Source organism: Pan paniscus, chromosome 23 (assembly GCF_029289425.2).
Source record: "Pan paniscus chromosome 23, NHGRI_mPanPan1-v2.0_pri, whole genome shotgun sequence".
NCBI classification, from domain to species: domain Eukaryota; kingdom Metazoa; phylum Chordata; class Mammalia; order Primates; family Hominidae; genus Pan; species Pan paniscus.
This window is the reverse complement of record NC_085927.1, coordinates 53,064,801-53,081,228: the sequence shown is the minus strand read 5'-3', so window position 1 is coordinate 53,081,228 and position 16,428 is coordinate 53,064,801. Positions and strand designations below refer to the sequence as shown.

Sequence of the window (16,428 nt, the reverse complement as noted above, 5' to 3'; positions counted from 1 at the left end):
GCTTTGTGTTCCCTGGCGACGCCTGACGTGGGCTCCCTAGCAGCAGGGGTTCTGCACGTCCTCGTCCTGGAAGTGAGGGGTGGCCCCAGGCAGGGTGTGTGTGGGGAGAAGGGAGGTGTATGCACCTAAGACCTTCTGTTCCAGAAGCACAGGTGTTTCCTCCCCTAATATGGAAAACAGCCAGATTCAGGTAACTGCACACAGCCACGTTAGTCATGGGAGCTGCCCACAGCCGTCTGGAAAACTAAGAGGTTTCCTCAGAACTTTGCTTTGAGTGGTCATTGTCTAAACTCCAGGGGAGATGGACAGTGTGGGCCCTGCGTGGGTGTGGTGTTTTCACTGCTGGTCTCTCCAAGCTGCTGGGCCCCTGCTGGCCTTTCTTCCCAACCTGAAGTCCGCTCTTCCCGCCGCTGCCCCAGCCCGTCTCTCACCTGTCACGTGGAGTCTTGATCTGAGTCTCCATCACCTCCTTCCTCCTGGTCCCTATTTCCAAGGGGAAGCTTGAATATTTGTGATTATTTCATGCCATAATCACTAGTAGGTTTTTTTCTTCCACTTAAAAATAGCAGCACATTTTTTAACTGAGAAAGGGTGGAGTTTCAAAGTTGGTGCCGGAGTTCAACCCTTCCTGTGCAGGCAAACTTTAGAAACCCAACACAAGTCAGTTATTTTTTTTTTTTAAGCCCCATTTCTTATTGTCAATCTGGAAGATGCTTCTTGAGGGAGACTCAGGGGACAGGACAGGGTTGGTCAGCAGACAGAAGCCCATGAGGCCCCCGCTCTGTCTCCCAGGACGCTGTTCCCTTGGGTCTCAGGGAGCAGGGCCCGAGCGGGCACCAGGCTGTCACCTCTGTAGTCCGGGGCTGTCATCATGGGTTCTGCTGCCTGCGGTGGCTCTCCCTTCCTCTGTGTGGTCTCTTCTTTCAGACAACCATTTTTTATTTCATTTTTATCTCATTTCTCTTGCTTTTCTGGTGATGGTCCCTGATTGCCTGTCTTGTCTGATAACTGACGTTCATTAATTATTTTCAGAGCCAAAAGCCAAACCAAATCAACCAACCAATTAAAAAAGAATTAAAAGCCAAACCCGGTCTCAGACCAGTGTCTCTATTGCAGCCTGATCCCATCTAGAACCTCCTCTCCTCCGGCCTCTCTCCCTCCACTGTCCGGCCTGGGGCTCTCCCGGGCCACCCAGCCTCCCTCCTGTCTCGTTTGCTCGAGGTCTTCCGCAGGGTTTGCCACCTCTGTTGGAGCCAGCTCTGTGGCCGCGGGGGCAGTGCAAACGGCTGCCAGGCCAGACGCACCCAGCCTGTGTCTAACACATCTTGTCTTGTCCACCTGAATCATCCTTTCTTGCTTTTTTATTTTTCGATGTCTACTGCATGTGAAGGCCCCTGCTTGGATCTCCTTTCTAAATTAACTTCCCCAGCCCCACCTTCCCTCCCCTCTCGTTAGAAATCACCTTCCTTACCCAGCCCCTGCTGCTGCTACTTCTACTCCTGGCCAGGAAGAGATGCCTTCACCTGCCTTCGCCCACTGTTCATCCGTGTCCCCCTTGGGAAGGAATGTCTCCGCATATTTCCCTCTGAGCAAAGAAAGTCAACCCAGCTAACCTCACCTGCCCCTCCACAGGAAGCCTCTTGGCATAGCCAAGATGCTCCCTGGCCCGATCAGGGCCGCTTCTCCTCTGCATGTTCCTAAAATAAGTGATCCCTCTTTGCATCCCCTTGTTGAGCACTTGAATGTTTAGCCCTAGTCCTCTATAGACAAGCAGGCAACCAGCGCTGCCCAAATCGATCCTGTGGTTTTTCTGTGTCTATTCTATTGGATCCATTATGTGTGTGCGTGTGTGTGTCCTATGTTTTGTTCTTAATTTTGCATGAGTGTTGACACCCCTTCACGTCCCTGTGACAGAGCCTCTGCTGTCTCAGTGCATCCATCACCGGACCTTGTGGCCCTGTCCCCTTGTCCTGTGCCTTGTCCTGTGCCTGCCTCTCCAGCCTGAGCCACGGGGGTCTGTAATCGCTTGTGTCTCCGTAAAGCACCGTGGTGGTGCTTTCTGCTTCTGTGGCTCTCTGCGGACGAGTCCCGTCTGCCCTGACCTCAGCCTCCTGCTCTGTTTGCTTGCCCATGGGCCCTGAGTCCCCTCTGTGTCCCAGGTCACTTTGTGGTCATTCCTCCTTTCCTGCACGTCCCCCCGCCCCCGCCCTCACTGCCTCTCTGCTTTGCCCTGAACACCCCCACCTTGGAGGTTCCTGGGATTAGCCCCTTGGCGAGGATGCCGAGCTGGCCGGCGTGTTGTGTTGGCTTTGCGTGCGCCACGCCGAGAGGCTGACTGTCTTGGGCCGCGGGAAGTGGGCTGTCATTAACCACTGGCTCCGTGTTTGTCCCTTACTTGTGTTTTAGAGAAGGATGAGGCTGCAATTGAGCGCTCTCAGTTCAATGCCACGTCAGTAGCTGATGTGGACAAGCGGGTGAAACGGCGGCTACTCATGGGTAACACTTTTCTTCCACTTCCTTTGTCGTACTTGCACTTGTGTGTGTGTGTGCACGTGTGTCTCGGGTGTGCGCTGGCATGTGGACATGGGCGTGTGTGTGCTGTGTGTGGGTGTGACGTGTGCGTGTGGGGGCATATGTCTGTGTTGGGTGTGCCCACGTGTGTGCAGTCCTGCGTGTCGTGTGAGTGCGGGGGGCTCCACTCCAGGTGTGAACTCACTTTTTCCTTTTTAAAGTTTTTACCCTCCATCAAACACGTTTGTTCTTTGTTTGTGTGTTTGTAGCAAAGAACCCAGGGCTAGTATCCACTGGCCTGTGCGTGTAAGGAGACGTGTGTCGTAAAGCTCCCCGACTTGCGTAAACACCCACATTCACAGTTAGGATTCCCAGGATCAGCAAAGCAGCACCGAGACTCAGCCGCAAAAGAGGGCATTTGAGTAGATGGGTCAGGGCAGGAGAGTCCTTACCCATCTCCTCTCCTGGGAGGGAAGCTACCGGCCAGGACCTCCAGGACCTCTCAGGGAAAAAGCCACCTACTTCTCAGAGGCTGCTCAAGGTGTTTTGGGAGGCCTGCTGGCAGGGCTGATCAGGCACCGATGTGAGGAGAACGAGAAGGAAGAGGAGAAATCACTGCTCTTGGACAGAGCTCAGTGTGCACAGTGGAAAGCAGACTTCCTCATCTACTCATTCTTCTCTGTCAGTCGGTTCTGCTGTTTTGCTGGCCTCTGGGCTTTGCCAGCTGCCCAAGACCTCCTGAGCATAGCTGTGGTCGCCTAGGGTTGTCACGACCTTCTTCATGGCTCTCAGATAGCTCACACCAGTGTTTGCAGCTATGGGGTCAGGTAGTGCGGTCTCCATTTCTCCGAGGAAGAGGCTAAGGTTCTCTGGGGTGCCCTGGCTTGCCCAAAGTCCCACACCACCCTGCAGGGCTGAGCTCTACCCAAAAGTCCTGACCATGTGGGCTGTCTCAAACATCAGGGTTGCAGGGCCATGTGAAGGTCAGAGCCTAAAGGTCCCAGAGAGGTGGCTTTGTTTCATGGCCCTCATGCGGACCTCAGGGGGACCCAGGCATCTAGAGAGGAAGCAGGAGGGAGGTCCAGGGCCACAGGGGATATGGCCTTGTGTGCTGCTGAGGAGGCTTCAGGCCTGCCCACTCCTTAGGGGCTTCGAGGAGCCCATGGGTCTGGCTGACGGTGCTTTATGACCCTAAGTCCATGCTAGACAGGACAGGTGTGGCCCTCTTTCTCAGATGAGAAGAGTAAGGGCCAGAGAGATCAGAGCATTCACCTCTGGTCACACAGGCAGACAGGGCAAGCTCAGGCTGGAAGCTAGTTCTCCTCAAATTCTCTGGACAGGTCTGTCTTGTTGACTTGGGCAGTCCGAGTTGGCCTGGGAAGAGCTGGAGATGGCAGATTGGGTTGGCTTTGAGCCTCCAGCCTCAGCCCCAGCCAACAGGTATGACCACTGCCCTCCAGGCAGGCATGAGTCAGTGCTATGGACTTTCTGGAAGGGTGGCTGGAGGCAGGTGGAGGGAGCCCCAGAGTCGTCAGTGTTCTGAGGCCACTCTAAGGTCTCAGGGCCCAGGGCAGGGCCCTCGGTCTCACTTACGAGAAGCGGGCACTACTGTCTGAGGCCAGAGCTCCAGAGCCAGGCAGGACCAGGAGCTGGGCCCCTCAGGTACCCCGTGACCTTCCCAGGAAGAGGATGGGTGGTGGAAGAGGGCCACGCTGTGTTGGCATCACGTAAATGGGTGGTGCAGGGGTGGGGAGGAGGGCCTGTGTGCTTGCATGCAATAATGAGAGTCAGCGGATAAAGGCCCAGAACCAGACCCCGGAGCGGGGTCAGGAGGTGAGGAGGGAGGCCCTGAGAATGCAGGTAGCCTCAGCCTGGGTTTGGGAGGCAGACTGAAGGAACACATCAAGGAGATCTCTGTGCCAGGCATCTGGGTGGGGACCCTCCCCTGCACCCCTACCTCTATGATTATCAGAATCCTCCCATACCACCCCTTAGAGCTTGTCCTGCCCCAGACAGAAGAGCCTTCTCCTCTGGTTTCCTCCAACACGAAGCAAAGGAAGAGCCAATAGCCAAGGCCTCACCCCCTGAACTAGGAACCAGACCCGGGCTTCTGAGAAGGGTCAGTCCGGGGGCCTCAAGTCTAGAGCACAAGTGAGCCCCTCTCTCACGAGCTCATCATTCTTAGCACCATCTCCTCTAAGAACAGCCTGTGGGGTAAAGACATAGGATCCTGTTGGACTTCAGGCCCCAACCAGTAGCTCCTGATGAGGTGTGGCTGCCCCCAGGTTGTATTAATAGAGGCAAGGTATGGAGAGTAAGGGAGGTGACCGTTCCCATCCTGCCCCCACGTTGTATTAATAGAGGCAAAGTATGGAGTTAGGTAAGGGAGGTGACCGTTCCCATCCTGCCCCCACGTTGTATTAATAGAGGCAAGGTACGGAGTTAGGTAGGGAGGTGACCGTTCCCATCCCGCCCCCACGTTGTATTAATAGAGGCAAGGTATGGAGAGTGAGGGAGGTGACCGTTCCCATCCTGCCCCATGCTGGTCAGGCGCACCAGAGCATCACATTCAGAGCCAGTCCCTACGTGGGGAGAGCAGCCCAGATGGTGAGGGGCTCAGAACTGGGTCATCCTCATATGTTCATGCTGCCAGGATTGCTGGCCTGTGGGAGAGATCACAGGCAGTTCGTCCCAGTAGATCCTGAGCCTGTGGGCAGCCTGAGCCCCTTTTGGGGTTCCGGGAGGGGAGAAGGGTAGGACAGGCACAGGCAGAAGGAGGCAGCAGTAGATGAGAAAACTGAGACACTGAGGAGTTTCACAGCAAGGTCAGAACCTGGACCACGTGGCTCCAGAGTCTGTGCCCTTGACTGCAGCACTGGCCAGCTCCTCACGAGAGCGGCTCAGATGCTCGGATCCTTGTCCCCTGGCAGAACCTGCAAGCCAAAGTGGCCATCTCTTAGAAACCATGGAGGGGAGGACACTGCGGCTCAGAGGGACTAAGGGTTCCAGCCACGCAGCTGGGCAGGACAGAGCCGGGATTCTGGCTCCAGTGAGGGAGGGGAGTGCCCTCAATGGGAGGCGCAGTTGTTAAGTGTAGAATGTGGCCGGAGTGAGAGAATACCTCCAGCATGGCAGCCTGGGCCACTGGGTTCTCAGCTGCACCCAGCAATTGCTTTTTGTAATAGTCACCCCAGTCCCTGAGCACAGGTGAAGAACGGAGTAAGTATGTTTACTTTAAAGAGGCCCCAAAACATGTAACCAATTGTAGACTCCCATTACAATCAGTTAAAATTGTCGGATTTGCAGGTTAAAGTGATAAATTTCAATTATCTGGGAGACTTACATGAAACATCTGAGGACCCAGCGTGGGGTGCAGCATGGGAGCTTACCTCAGGCCCCGGGACCCTGCTTGTGGCAAGGCTGATGGGGTGCTATGCGCCACGCTGGTCAGCTCCAGGTCTTCAATCAAGCCCCTCTCCCTAGAGCATGCTTAGGATAGGTGGAGCATTCCGCTCCTCTTGCTGCTGCTAACAGATTCCCGCAATCTCAGTTGCTTAAGACGACGCACGTTTATTATCTTCTGTAGGTCAGAAATTTGACCAGGGGCTCACTGGGCTAAATTCAAGATGTCGGCAGGGCTGTTTCCTTCTGGAGGCTCCAGGGGTGCATCCCCTTCCTTGCCTTTCCAGCTTCTAGAGCTGCCCACGTTCCTTGTCCCGCGGTCCCTTCTCCACTTTCAGAGCCAGCAGCCTGACCCGCCCCAGTCCTCACAGCTCTGTTTCTGACCCACCTCTGCCACCTCCCTTGGTTACTCTCAAGGACCCCTGTGATGACACTGGGCCCCTCCAGATAATCCAGGATAATTTCCCGTCTCATGGTCCTTCAGCACATCTGCAGAGTCCCTTCTGCCAGGTAGGGTCACAGTTTCTGGGGATTAGGATGTGGGCATTTTAAGGGGGCATTATTCTGCCTAAAACAGATGGTTCTGCTTGGGCTGAAGGAACCCTCCGTTAGGGCAGAGCCCACACCTGCCCTTTTCACTGGCTGAGCCCCAGGACCATGAGCCTCCTCTGAAACCAGTCCTGAAGATGTGGGATGCACCCCACCCACTTCATGGAGGCTCCGCTGGCTGCCCCAGCTGTGGGCACCCACTCTTCCTCAGGCAGCCTTGGGGGTGTATCTTCAGCCCATTCCCTCTGCCCCAGCTCTCTCGCCTCACCAGTACTGCTCAACCCCTCTAGAGTTTGCAAGGGACTTTCCAGGCAGCTTTCCAGTGAGTCTCCCCCACAGCCCTGGGAGGCAGCTATCCCCACTTCACAGATGAAGACCCTGAGGCCCTGAGAAGGGAGGCCACATAGCCAGTGAGCAAAGCCTGGGCCAAAGTCCCAGCCCTGTGGACTCCCAAGTCCAGGGCCCCAGGTTAGGAGCAGAACAGGCCTGAGGGACGCGGCTCTGCAGGCCCAGTAGCATTTCTGGCTGTGATGTTCCTCCTGTGGGCACGACATCAGCAGAACTCACAGCCAGCGCATTCCAGGGGTCCCACCACGCCCATGAGAGCAGTGGGGCCTGAGCTGCAGGCTAGGGACCCCAATCTGAGTCGGCCTTCAGCCCGAGCTCCCTCTGGGCCTTGCACTCTGCCCCGTGTTTACCTCAACCTCACAGCCACCCTGAGAGCAGTGCGAGTGTTTTAGAGATGACGACATGGGGGCACAGAAAGGCAGCTGGGAACTCCTCTCCCCGCACCCCTGAGGCTGCTCCTGCCTGGCTGCCTGAACTGCTCCACCTTGTCCGATATAGGCCCAACCTTCTCTGCCTCCTCTCTGGATCTGGCCAGGAGTGGGTGCTTGGCGATGCTTATGGAGGTCAGAGCAAAGAGGAACACTGCCCAAGAAGCAGTGCCTGGCCTGAGGGGACCTTGGGTTCCAGCAGGGACAGAGCCCCCTGAGCCTTCCCTGTCCCTCCGTACTATTAGAGCCATCTTCATAAGTTTTCCCCAGGCCAGTGCCAGACAAAGCCTGGGAGCAGTCGCAGCATCTGTGACTCCCTTGATCAGCAGACACTGCCTGGGCATCTCCCGGGAGACAGGGCCCTAGACCTGCAGGAGCCCCCAGGCGTCCAGAGGAGAGGGAAAAGCTTCGGTCATGGAGCGAGGCCTGGGTACCAGTTCTGTCCACTCCCTGGAAGCTTTGCTTGCTCAGGCGAATTTTTTAACTTCCCTCAGCCTGTTTCCTCAGCTGTAAAATGGTGATCGTGATAGCGTGTACTTCCTATCGATTTGAGGATGAAATGAGTGACTAAGTAGCAGGTGCTTAGCACGGCACCAGGCACGTAGGAAGCACTCACTGTGCGTCAGCTGTGTGATGCAGTTGGAGCACTGAGGTGCAAAGCACCAGAAAGGGAAGCCGCCAGGGACAGATCTGCAGGTGAGCAGGCAGGGCCAGGTGGAGTCCCAGGCTTCCCCTGGCTTTTCCCCACCCTTCTGCCCGTAGACCTGTCTCCCCAGCCATCCCGCCATCTCTGTCCTGGCCACCCCCAGCCAAGCCCTCTGGGCTGCGTGGCTGCACTCAGGGCCCACTGTCCCGCTGGCAGAGGGAGAAGAGAGGAGCTTTCCCACTGCAGCTCACAGGGCTACAGCCTCACCCCTCTGAGCCCCGGGTTTCCCATCCCCCAAATGGCCATGACCTGCTTCACCCTGCCAGGCTCAAAGGAGCTGGAAGTGAGAGAAAGGATGGAAGGGCCCAGCACACAGGCCAGAGCTTGGTAAGGGGCTGCTCATGCTGAGAAAAGCAGGCAGAGAGGCTGGAGAACTGGGAGGCCAGGGAAGACCGAGGAGAGTGGAGGCCACTGTGGAAATGGTGGCTGACACTTAGGGGGCACACACTGTGTCCCACACTGTCCCCAGCATCATTTAAGTGCACAGCCACCCTGAGCGGCATGGCCAATGTCACTTCTCATCAGGACATGTGCATTCCTACTTCTCCCCGCTAGCTCCCCTCCACCCCAGCTCCCCTCCACCCCAGCTCCCCTCCACCCCGGCTCCCCTCCACCCCGCCCGTACCTCCTCTTCTGCAGCGACCATCTCCAGGGTCCCAGGTGTCCCTGATTTCACCAATCTATGTCCCAGTCCCCACCCCGCACATTCACCCACTCCTGGAAGCCACCCTCTGCCTGTTCCTCTGGCCCTGCATGCTCAGCCTTTCCTGGACTCCCTGCCTCCAGGGGTCACACCGTCTTCTCTCTACCCAGGTGCCATCTTGGGTGGTTCTACCTGACAAAGGCTGCCTTTTGCTTGTCCTTCCTCCCCTGTCCCACCACTCACCCTTCCTCCACCAGCACCCCCTGACTGGGGGCAGAAGCTAGGTCTTTTCCAGCTTGGTGCCCCTCCTCAGGGCACAGCACAGGGCCTTGCCCAGAGCGGGAGCGTGGGTGAGGCTAGTTGGCTCAGCACATGAATGAAGGCTTCCTGGAGGAGGTGCCCGGGGATGGATGGGGCCTCAGTGCCCAGGCAGGCAGGTATCCAGCTCAGAGAGAGGGCAGGCCCTGGAGCCTGGACGTGCTTGGAAGTGGGAAGGGACTCAGGCAGGTCTGAGGGCTGGTGAGGGAGGTGATGACACAGGGCCGCTCCCCAGGCCCAGTGCTCAGCAGGTGGCCTGGCTGAAGGAAAGCGGGGGCAAGCCCCTCTCAAGTCGTGGCCTCCCTGCCCACTGAGCTCCAGGGACTGGGCTCCTGTTAGAGAAGGATCAGGTGGTCAGGCTACACCTCAGTCACTGGACTGGCTCCAAATATGGCTGGTGTCTGGTCAGCTGGGGCCCGCAGCCAGGTTGAGTCCTGGGCCCTGCCCTCCCTTGAGTCCCTCACTGTCTCGCACTCACAGCTGGGGCTCGTAGGGGGAAGTAGGTGATGGCGACTCCACTGTGCCGAGGGCTGGAGTGTGGGTGGAGTCACAGTGCCAGGCAGGGCTTAGTAGAGAAAAGACGAGGGCTCGGGGCATTGCCTGGCCCAGATGGGAGGCTGAAGCCTAGAGGGGCTGTGGCCCACCCAGGCCACCTTGTGCGTTGGGCCTGGCGCTCTTGGGTGGCCCTACCCCTCGCCCCCCAGCCTCCCTCCCACTGTACTCCATCCCAGTGGAGGTGGGGCACACTTGACCCCCATCTGCTCCTTTTGGTCCTCAACTCTCATCTAATGTTTAAACATCCAAGACCACATCTCACTGCCTGCCCTGTTTCCTCTCTCCTGGATTCTGGCCCAGCCTCCCTGTCTCCCAGCCCCACCAGCTGTGAGGCCACGGCCAGAGCCCTCTTTGGCACAAATCTGAATAGGCTCCAGCCCTGCCTTAATCCTCCCCTAGGTTTCTTGGCCGCTGGTCTAAGTGGGCCCCAAAGCCCTTCGAGATGCAACCTCAGTGCCCTCTGTGACCTCCTGTCATTTTTGCTAATCCAGTCCTGACCCCCCGGCCCTGCAGGCCCACATGGTAATACTGATGTCCACTGGAGCTGTAATGGAAGGCGCCCAAGAACAGGGCACCCTCTTCACCTGCATTCTCAGGAGGAGCCCAAGTGTAAAAACAGGCCCGACCGGGCCCCTCTGCCACCCTGCCCGGCTCCCTCTCACCCCACCTACCTGGGGGGCAACGGCCTGCTCCTCCTGCGGCCCTCCCCATCCAAGCCACCCTTGCCTCTCTCTAGTTGGATCCAGCTAAGTGCGGGCCGGGTGGTGACTGCAGGCCAAGGTTAGCCCTGACTTGACTGAGGAGTAGCAGGTAGCTCCCAGCAGCTCCCAGCTTCCTGAGGCGAGATTTCCTGGTCTGACCCAAGGAAGGTGGGTGGTTTCAGGCTGCTCAGCCAGGCTGTGTCATTGCTTTAAGGACCGTGCATTTGTTCTTAGAGCAGAGAAATGCGTGGTTGGAGCTTCACTCCAGTCAAGCACACAGTGATCCTTTCTGGTTATCCTGAGCCAGATTCTAGAGTCAGACCGGGTTCAGTCCTGGCTTCCCCAGTCACTAGCTCCACCAGCACCCCAGGGCCAGCTCACATCTGAGCTTCAGTTTCTCATTTACAGAGATGGCTTCTAGTCTCTGGAGAAGCTTAGCTGAGGCACTGGACAGGCTGCACCTGGCCCTGTGTGTGGCCCGTAGCAGGTGCTCAGCCACTTTCCATCCTTTCCTTCTTCACCATCACCGGCCATGAGCATGTCACTAGGGCACTCTGGAATGCCAGGGAGGAATAAAAGCTTGATGGCAAGTCCCAGACAGTGAGACAAGAAGCCCGGAGCCAGCCTGGCCTTAGTCAGGTCATAGTGGTGGGCTGACGGGAGCCCTGGAGACCCAGCAGGAGTAACAGCGCCTGGTGCCTGTAACCCGGACCCCTCCAGGAGCCCTGCACAGCTCCCAGGCTGAAGCTCTGGAGAGGGAGAGGGAGAGAGCATGGACACAGGCTCCAGGTGCCAGCTACTCCCTGCCCCGCCCCCATCCCCACGAAGTCACAGGGTGGGAGGGTGGGAGTGGGGAGCGCATCACTGCCGGAGGCCCACCTGAAAGCAGAGGTGGGCACTGCCTCCTTCTGCCCCAGGTTGTTGTTTAATCTGTCCTCAGCCACATCTCCGGGGCAGCCCACGAAAACCTGGAGCAAGGCTTCCCTCTGTTGAGCAGCCTCCAGGCTGAGCTGTTTGTATAACCAGACATGTTCAATGTTCCCGGCAACCTGCAAGGTTTAGTGTTACAGATAAGGAAACCAAAGCTCAGAGAGGTGAGAGCAGCTCTTCCAGTTCCCTCTATCCTACACCCCTTCCCCTCCAGGGGCAGGCAGGTGATAGCTCTGCCTCCCCAGGCTTTGCACAGGGCCTGGCATGAGCCTGCTCAGTGAGTGTGAGCTGCTGTTGATCAGATCCCCAAGCCTCCCTGGGCACACACAGCTGGAGGGGCCGCCTGGTGCACAGGAAGAGCACTGGCCCAGCTGCTTCCCAGCTGCCTGCCCTCACCAGCTCCTTCCCCTTACCACATCTCAACCCCCCAAGCCTCCTGGGGCACGGCCGTGATGCCTCCTGTGGGTGGGCCCCAGGGATCCCACCCACAGGGGAGCCCCCTTGTCTGCCCTAAGCACCCTTCACTGAGGAGCCAGGGTAGAGGCAGGAAGTGAAGGAGGCAGGACAGGGGGAGACTGGCCGCTGGAGGCCCTGCTCCTGCCACCTGCTTTAATATGAAACCTCCCTGTCCTCCAAGGGGCACTCGGGACCCCTCAAACCAAGTGAGGAGACCTCTCCTCGGCTTCTCTTGCTCCTGGGTGGGCATCTTCTATACACCTGGTGCCACCAGCCCTCAGGCCTCCCTGCAGCCCCCATGCCACAGTCCTGCAGGGCACCGTCCCTCCATCCCAGTGGCTTCTGCTTTCTGAGCAGGTGCGGGAACCCCCACCCGCCCACTAGTCACGAGAGAAGGTGGCTTGCCACACTCCTAGCGCATCCTGGAATTGAGGCCCCGCCTGCTGCCTTGGAAGACAGTGCCACTGACAATAATTTGCCTTGCAAATTGTTCCCCAAGCAGCGCGGTTCTCAGGTAGACGGAGGCCCTGAGGATGGTGCAGGCCTGTGGGCCTTTTATTTCAGCAGGGCCGGGCTAAGGTCAGCAGAGGGCCAAAATGGGCCTCAGAGTCACGGGGCTGTGTGCTAAAAAGGCAGAGTCCAGGAGACCCTGGGCTGTCTCAGAGGCCTGGGTGGCCCTTGGGGATCACGGGCGTTGGAGCCCCGCAGCCTTAGACACGAGCAGCGCTGGCTCTGGAGGAGCCTGCCGGGGTCTCCTGTCCCATGTTCTCCTTGAGAGCCACTTCCTTGTCAGGGCTGCAGCCTCCGCAGTCACCCTGCGTCCAGCCACACTGAGCCCCACCCCACCCACGCCACCACCTGCATGCACTGTCACCAGCGTGTCCCCAGGCAGCCCTGGGGCAGACCCAGCCAGCACCCCCCCAGCAGACAGGTCTCAGGATTGACCATTTGCCCAGTGGAGGTAGAGGCAGGCGGGGAGGCGTGGTCAGGACCAGGCGCGGCCCTCTGCTGAGGGTGTCAAGTCCCCTCCACCACACCCTGCTGACTGTCAGAGGCGTGAGGGAGGCCACATTCGTGGTGCCCAGCACAGCGCTGGCCATAAGCCTGCTGCACAACACTAGTGACGGGCCACAGGGCCTCCCCGGAGTTCAGAGGGCCCCTCGGGAGATAGGCCAGCCAGGGAGACCAGGGCCACTGCGTCAGGGGCTTGCCAGGGAGCACGGCGTGGCTTTTATCCCAAAGCGATGGGAGCCATGGAGGGTTCAGCAGCCAGCTGTGGGAAGATGGTCAGAGGTCAGAGGTCCCCAGATCTGCCGGAAGGGCCAGCCAATCCCTTTTCACCGCAGCTTCTGTTGATTCTAGGGACAGAAGGGCAGGTGGGCCAGCCCTGATTGAGGGATCAGCAGGTTCTGGCGAGGACCCCGGGCTGCCCCCATCATCAGGGTAGGCCACTGAGGGGCAGGGAGGAAGAAGGGATGGCAGGGCCTTTGTGGGACGCTGGGCCCATGCCAGACCCACCGGATCAGAGCCTCTGCCCTGGTGAAAAGCACCTCAGCGATGTTCAGGCACAACACAGGCGGGAAACCCAGGGCCTAGGGAGGGAAGGGTCCTTTATCCACAGTCCCCCCGTGTGCTGGCACTGAGCCTGGCACCCACACCCACTTCCCATTGTGCACCACAGAGCGCCCTTGTGCCCTGCACAGCACAGCACAGCACTGCACTGCCTCCTCCACCAGGGGCACATTCGCCCTTCAGTCCTGCCCACCTCGCCTCCCAGCTCACTCTCCCTTCCAGGCCCAACAGAGGGTAGGGTCCCAGTTCCCTGACTTGCTTCTGTTCCTCGTGGGGCCTCCAGAGTCCCTGCTCATTAATCTAGTCATTGAGCACAACTCATTAGACACCTCCGCCGTGCTGGTCACCTTGACGCTGCCCTGCCTGGATAGCGTGTGGTCAGTGGGAGAGGCCTCTGCACACACAGACAGCGCTGCCCTATGGGGCAGAAGCCCAGGGCAAGGCTCGGGACAGCTTTCGGGGCGGCAGGTGGGACCTGCTGTGTCCTGAGGAGTTGGTTATTCAAGGCCAAGGGGGGTGCCCTGTAGAACCCTGAGGAACTGTGCTGGGGTGTGGCGGGGCATGGGCTGGGAGGTGGGCAGTGTGAGAGGAAGGCGCAGACCCAGGAGAGAAAGGCGAGGTCTGGGCCTTATTTCATGCCCCCCGCCACTCCATAAGCTGTTGACACCTGGGGCATGTCACATTCATCTCTGTAGCTCCCCTCTGCCGGCCACCTAGCACCATGAAATTGACCCGCCTTTGAAGACCAGGGGCTGTGTCCAAGGCGCATCCTAGCAGGGCAGGGAAGTTCAGATAATAATCATTGAATGAATTAGCAACTGCCTGTGGGTTCTGAGTTTCCATAGGCAGAGCTTCCAAGAATGGCACCAACAGTGAGAGTGTAGACCCAATCGCAGAGCAGCTTCCAAAGCACTGTCGCATCCACTGTTCTGCCTGGGCCTTGCAAGAACTGTGTGGTAAATATGATCATCTCCATGCTACACATCCAGAAGCTGACTTTGAGAAGCCAAGGGACTTGCCCGGGGTCACACAGCCGGCATGTGGAACCCTGTCATTCTGCCTCCATAGCGCCTGTCCCTTCTGTCCACCACACGGTGACTGAGACTGTCCTTTAAGGACCTTGTCCCAGACCTGGGGCAGCGTAAGCAGGCAGTGCCAACCCAAAAGCCAGCAGTGGCTGCAGCTGTTCCCAGGCATCCTTCTGTCCTCGCCCCTGCTTCCCTCTGTCAGAGCGCTGGCAAGCTGCATGCAGGGTCCAGCGGAGCGCCCGGCCTCCCCTGCAGGGCCCAGCCCAAAGCAGGAGCTCCCCAGAGAGAGACCAAAGGCCAGACCTTTTAACTTGTCTGAGATTTTCCCCACATGCTTTCGAGCCCCAGCCAGCCCTGCGCCTGGCCTTCCTCCTCCTTGGCCACCCTCGCCCTACAGGGTGAGCACTCTCCCCACCAGCTGGAGGAGGAAGCCAGGGCACCAGGGGGTGCAGACCTCACGGTGAGGATCCCATCAAAGCCCTGATTCTCTGGCCTTGGCCGGCTTACTCATCAGCCTGGAGTGTTGCAGCCCAGGGTTCAAATACTGGCTCCTCCCAATAGCTGTGTGACCTGAACACGGCCAGCTTCTAGGGTGTGCGGCGTGTGCGGTGGCCCAGGACCCCGCCCTTAGAAGGGCCCGCGATTGGTTTCATGTTCTGTCTCTGTCTTGAAATTCTTAGCAATTTTTGAACAAGGCCATTCCATTTTTATTTTGCGCTGGGTTCCACAAATGATGTAGCCATTCCTGCCTGGACAGGCAATGTAAGTTCTCCATGCCTCCAGGCCTGTCTGCTTTGGCACTTCTGTGTCCCCCGGGGCTGCTGTGAGGCCTGCTGAGGTTCATGGATGATAGGTGCCTTGTCCACTACAAAGGGCTGTATTGTTCCATGATCTCTCCGGGTGGAGAGAGAAAGCCTCTAGACAAGAGCTCTGTAGCTTTTGTCTAGAGGCTGGGGACAGAGAGACGGGAGGGCTCCCAGGGTCCACAAGGAAATTCTGTCTTTAGCTCCCCGGGACGAAGCTCCTGGAGGCTGCTCTGCGTCCTCCTCCTCTTCCCAGTCCCAGGCGCCTGAGCCGCCCTCCACAAGTGTGTTTCAGGGTGGGGGAGATTCCTCATGAGGCCATAATGTCAGCCCCTGGTAGGGGGCAGAGGCCGGGATGGGACCCAGAGAAGGCCCATAGGTGAGGAGGAGGAAGGCCCAGAGCCCACCCCCAACCTCCCCACCTGGCAGAGATGCCACTGCCGCAGCCTCCGGGCCCCGTTTGCTGCTGGTATTTGGAGGGGCCCCGTGGTAAAGGCGGCCTGGCCTGCTTTCTTACTGTCTCTGAGACAGCCGTGGCCTAACACCAGGTCTGGGTGGCCTCTGGTCCTGAGGAACAGGAGAAGTGAGGCTGTTTTTTTGAGGCTCTCAGAGATGGGGGAGCTGGAGCGATGGCCAGGCTGGTTGTCATGGAAGGCAGGGGCCTCCTCAGCAGCAGCACCGGAGCCTCTGCTTGAAGACTCCCAGGGACGCGGTGCTCGGCCCCACCAGGCCCGCCTGTCCTGTCATTGTAGACTTCAGTCCCTAGCCCTCACTTCAGCCCAAAGGACCTAGGTCAGTTTCACTGTTGTTCCCTCTACCCGTCTTGCATTTATAGTGAACCTCTAAAAACCTCACAATATGGCTGAGGTGGGCACCGCATAAATGGCCATCCCTGTGCTGTAGAGGAGGGATGGAGCCCCAGGCAAGAGGCTGCAGCCTGCCCCAGGCCCCGAAGCGGGAAGAGGTGAGGGCGGGCCCAAGGCCAGACTGCTCCCTCCACTTGACCCTCCCTGCCTGCACAGGGCCTGGCAGAGAACGTCCCGGGGACTGCTGGCTCCCAGCGCTCTTACATGAGCCTGACATGGGCACGTTTCTCTGGCTGCCCAGGATGACACAGTGGTCTGAAGGAGGGACCATGGGAGGTAGTGACAGTTGCAGGAGGACACTGGTGGCCTGGCCACAGTAAGAGCAGGGGCTAGAGCTGGGAAGCGCTGGGGAAGCAGCAGGCCCAGGCCCTGGGTCCCAGGGGGAGAGGAGGGGGCTTGGGGCAGGTAGGAGTAGCATTCCTGCAGACAGGGAGCACTGGGGGAGGAGCTGCTAGAGGAGGAGGATGAAGAGGCCAGCGGCACGTGCTTGGTGGTAGGGCCCTGGAGCTGCCAGGTGGGTCACTGCCCGCAAGGAGCCAAGGGGGTTAGACTCAGATGGAGCAGGTCCCTTCCAGCTCTGCCATTGAGGCTGCACAGCCTTGGGCCAAGTTT

General features: G+C 58.6%; 1 protein-coding gene across 3 annotated transcripts in view; it reads left to right on the top strand.

Moving 5' to 3' along the window:
• SCUBE1 (signal peptide, CUB domain and EGF like domain containing 1) overlaps positions 1–16,428 on the top strand; it is a 146,835-nt gene that overhangs the window by 86,161 nt on the left and 44,246 nt on the right. For 2 of the 3 annotated variants that reach the window (XM_034948491.3, XM_055105419.2), the window contains exon 7: positions 2,407–2,496. The exons of the other annotated variant lie outside the window; for it this stretch is intronic. In XM_034948491.3, coding sequence (XP_034804382.2) covers positions 2,407–2,496 — 90 coding nt within the window. The remainder of the gene's footprint in view (positions 1–2,406; positions 2,497–16,428) is intronic. 3 annotated transcript variants of the gene reach the window in all.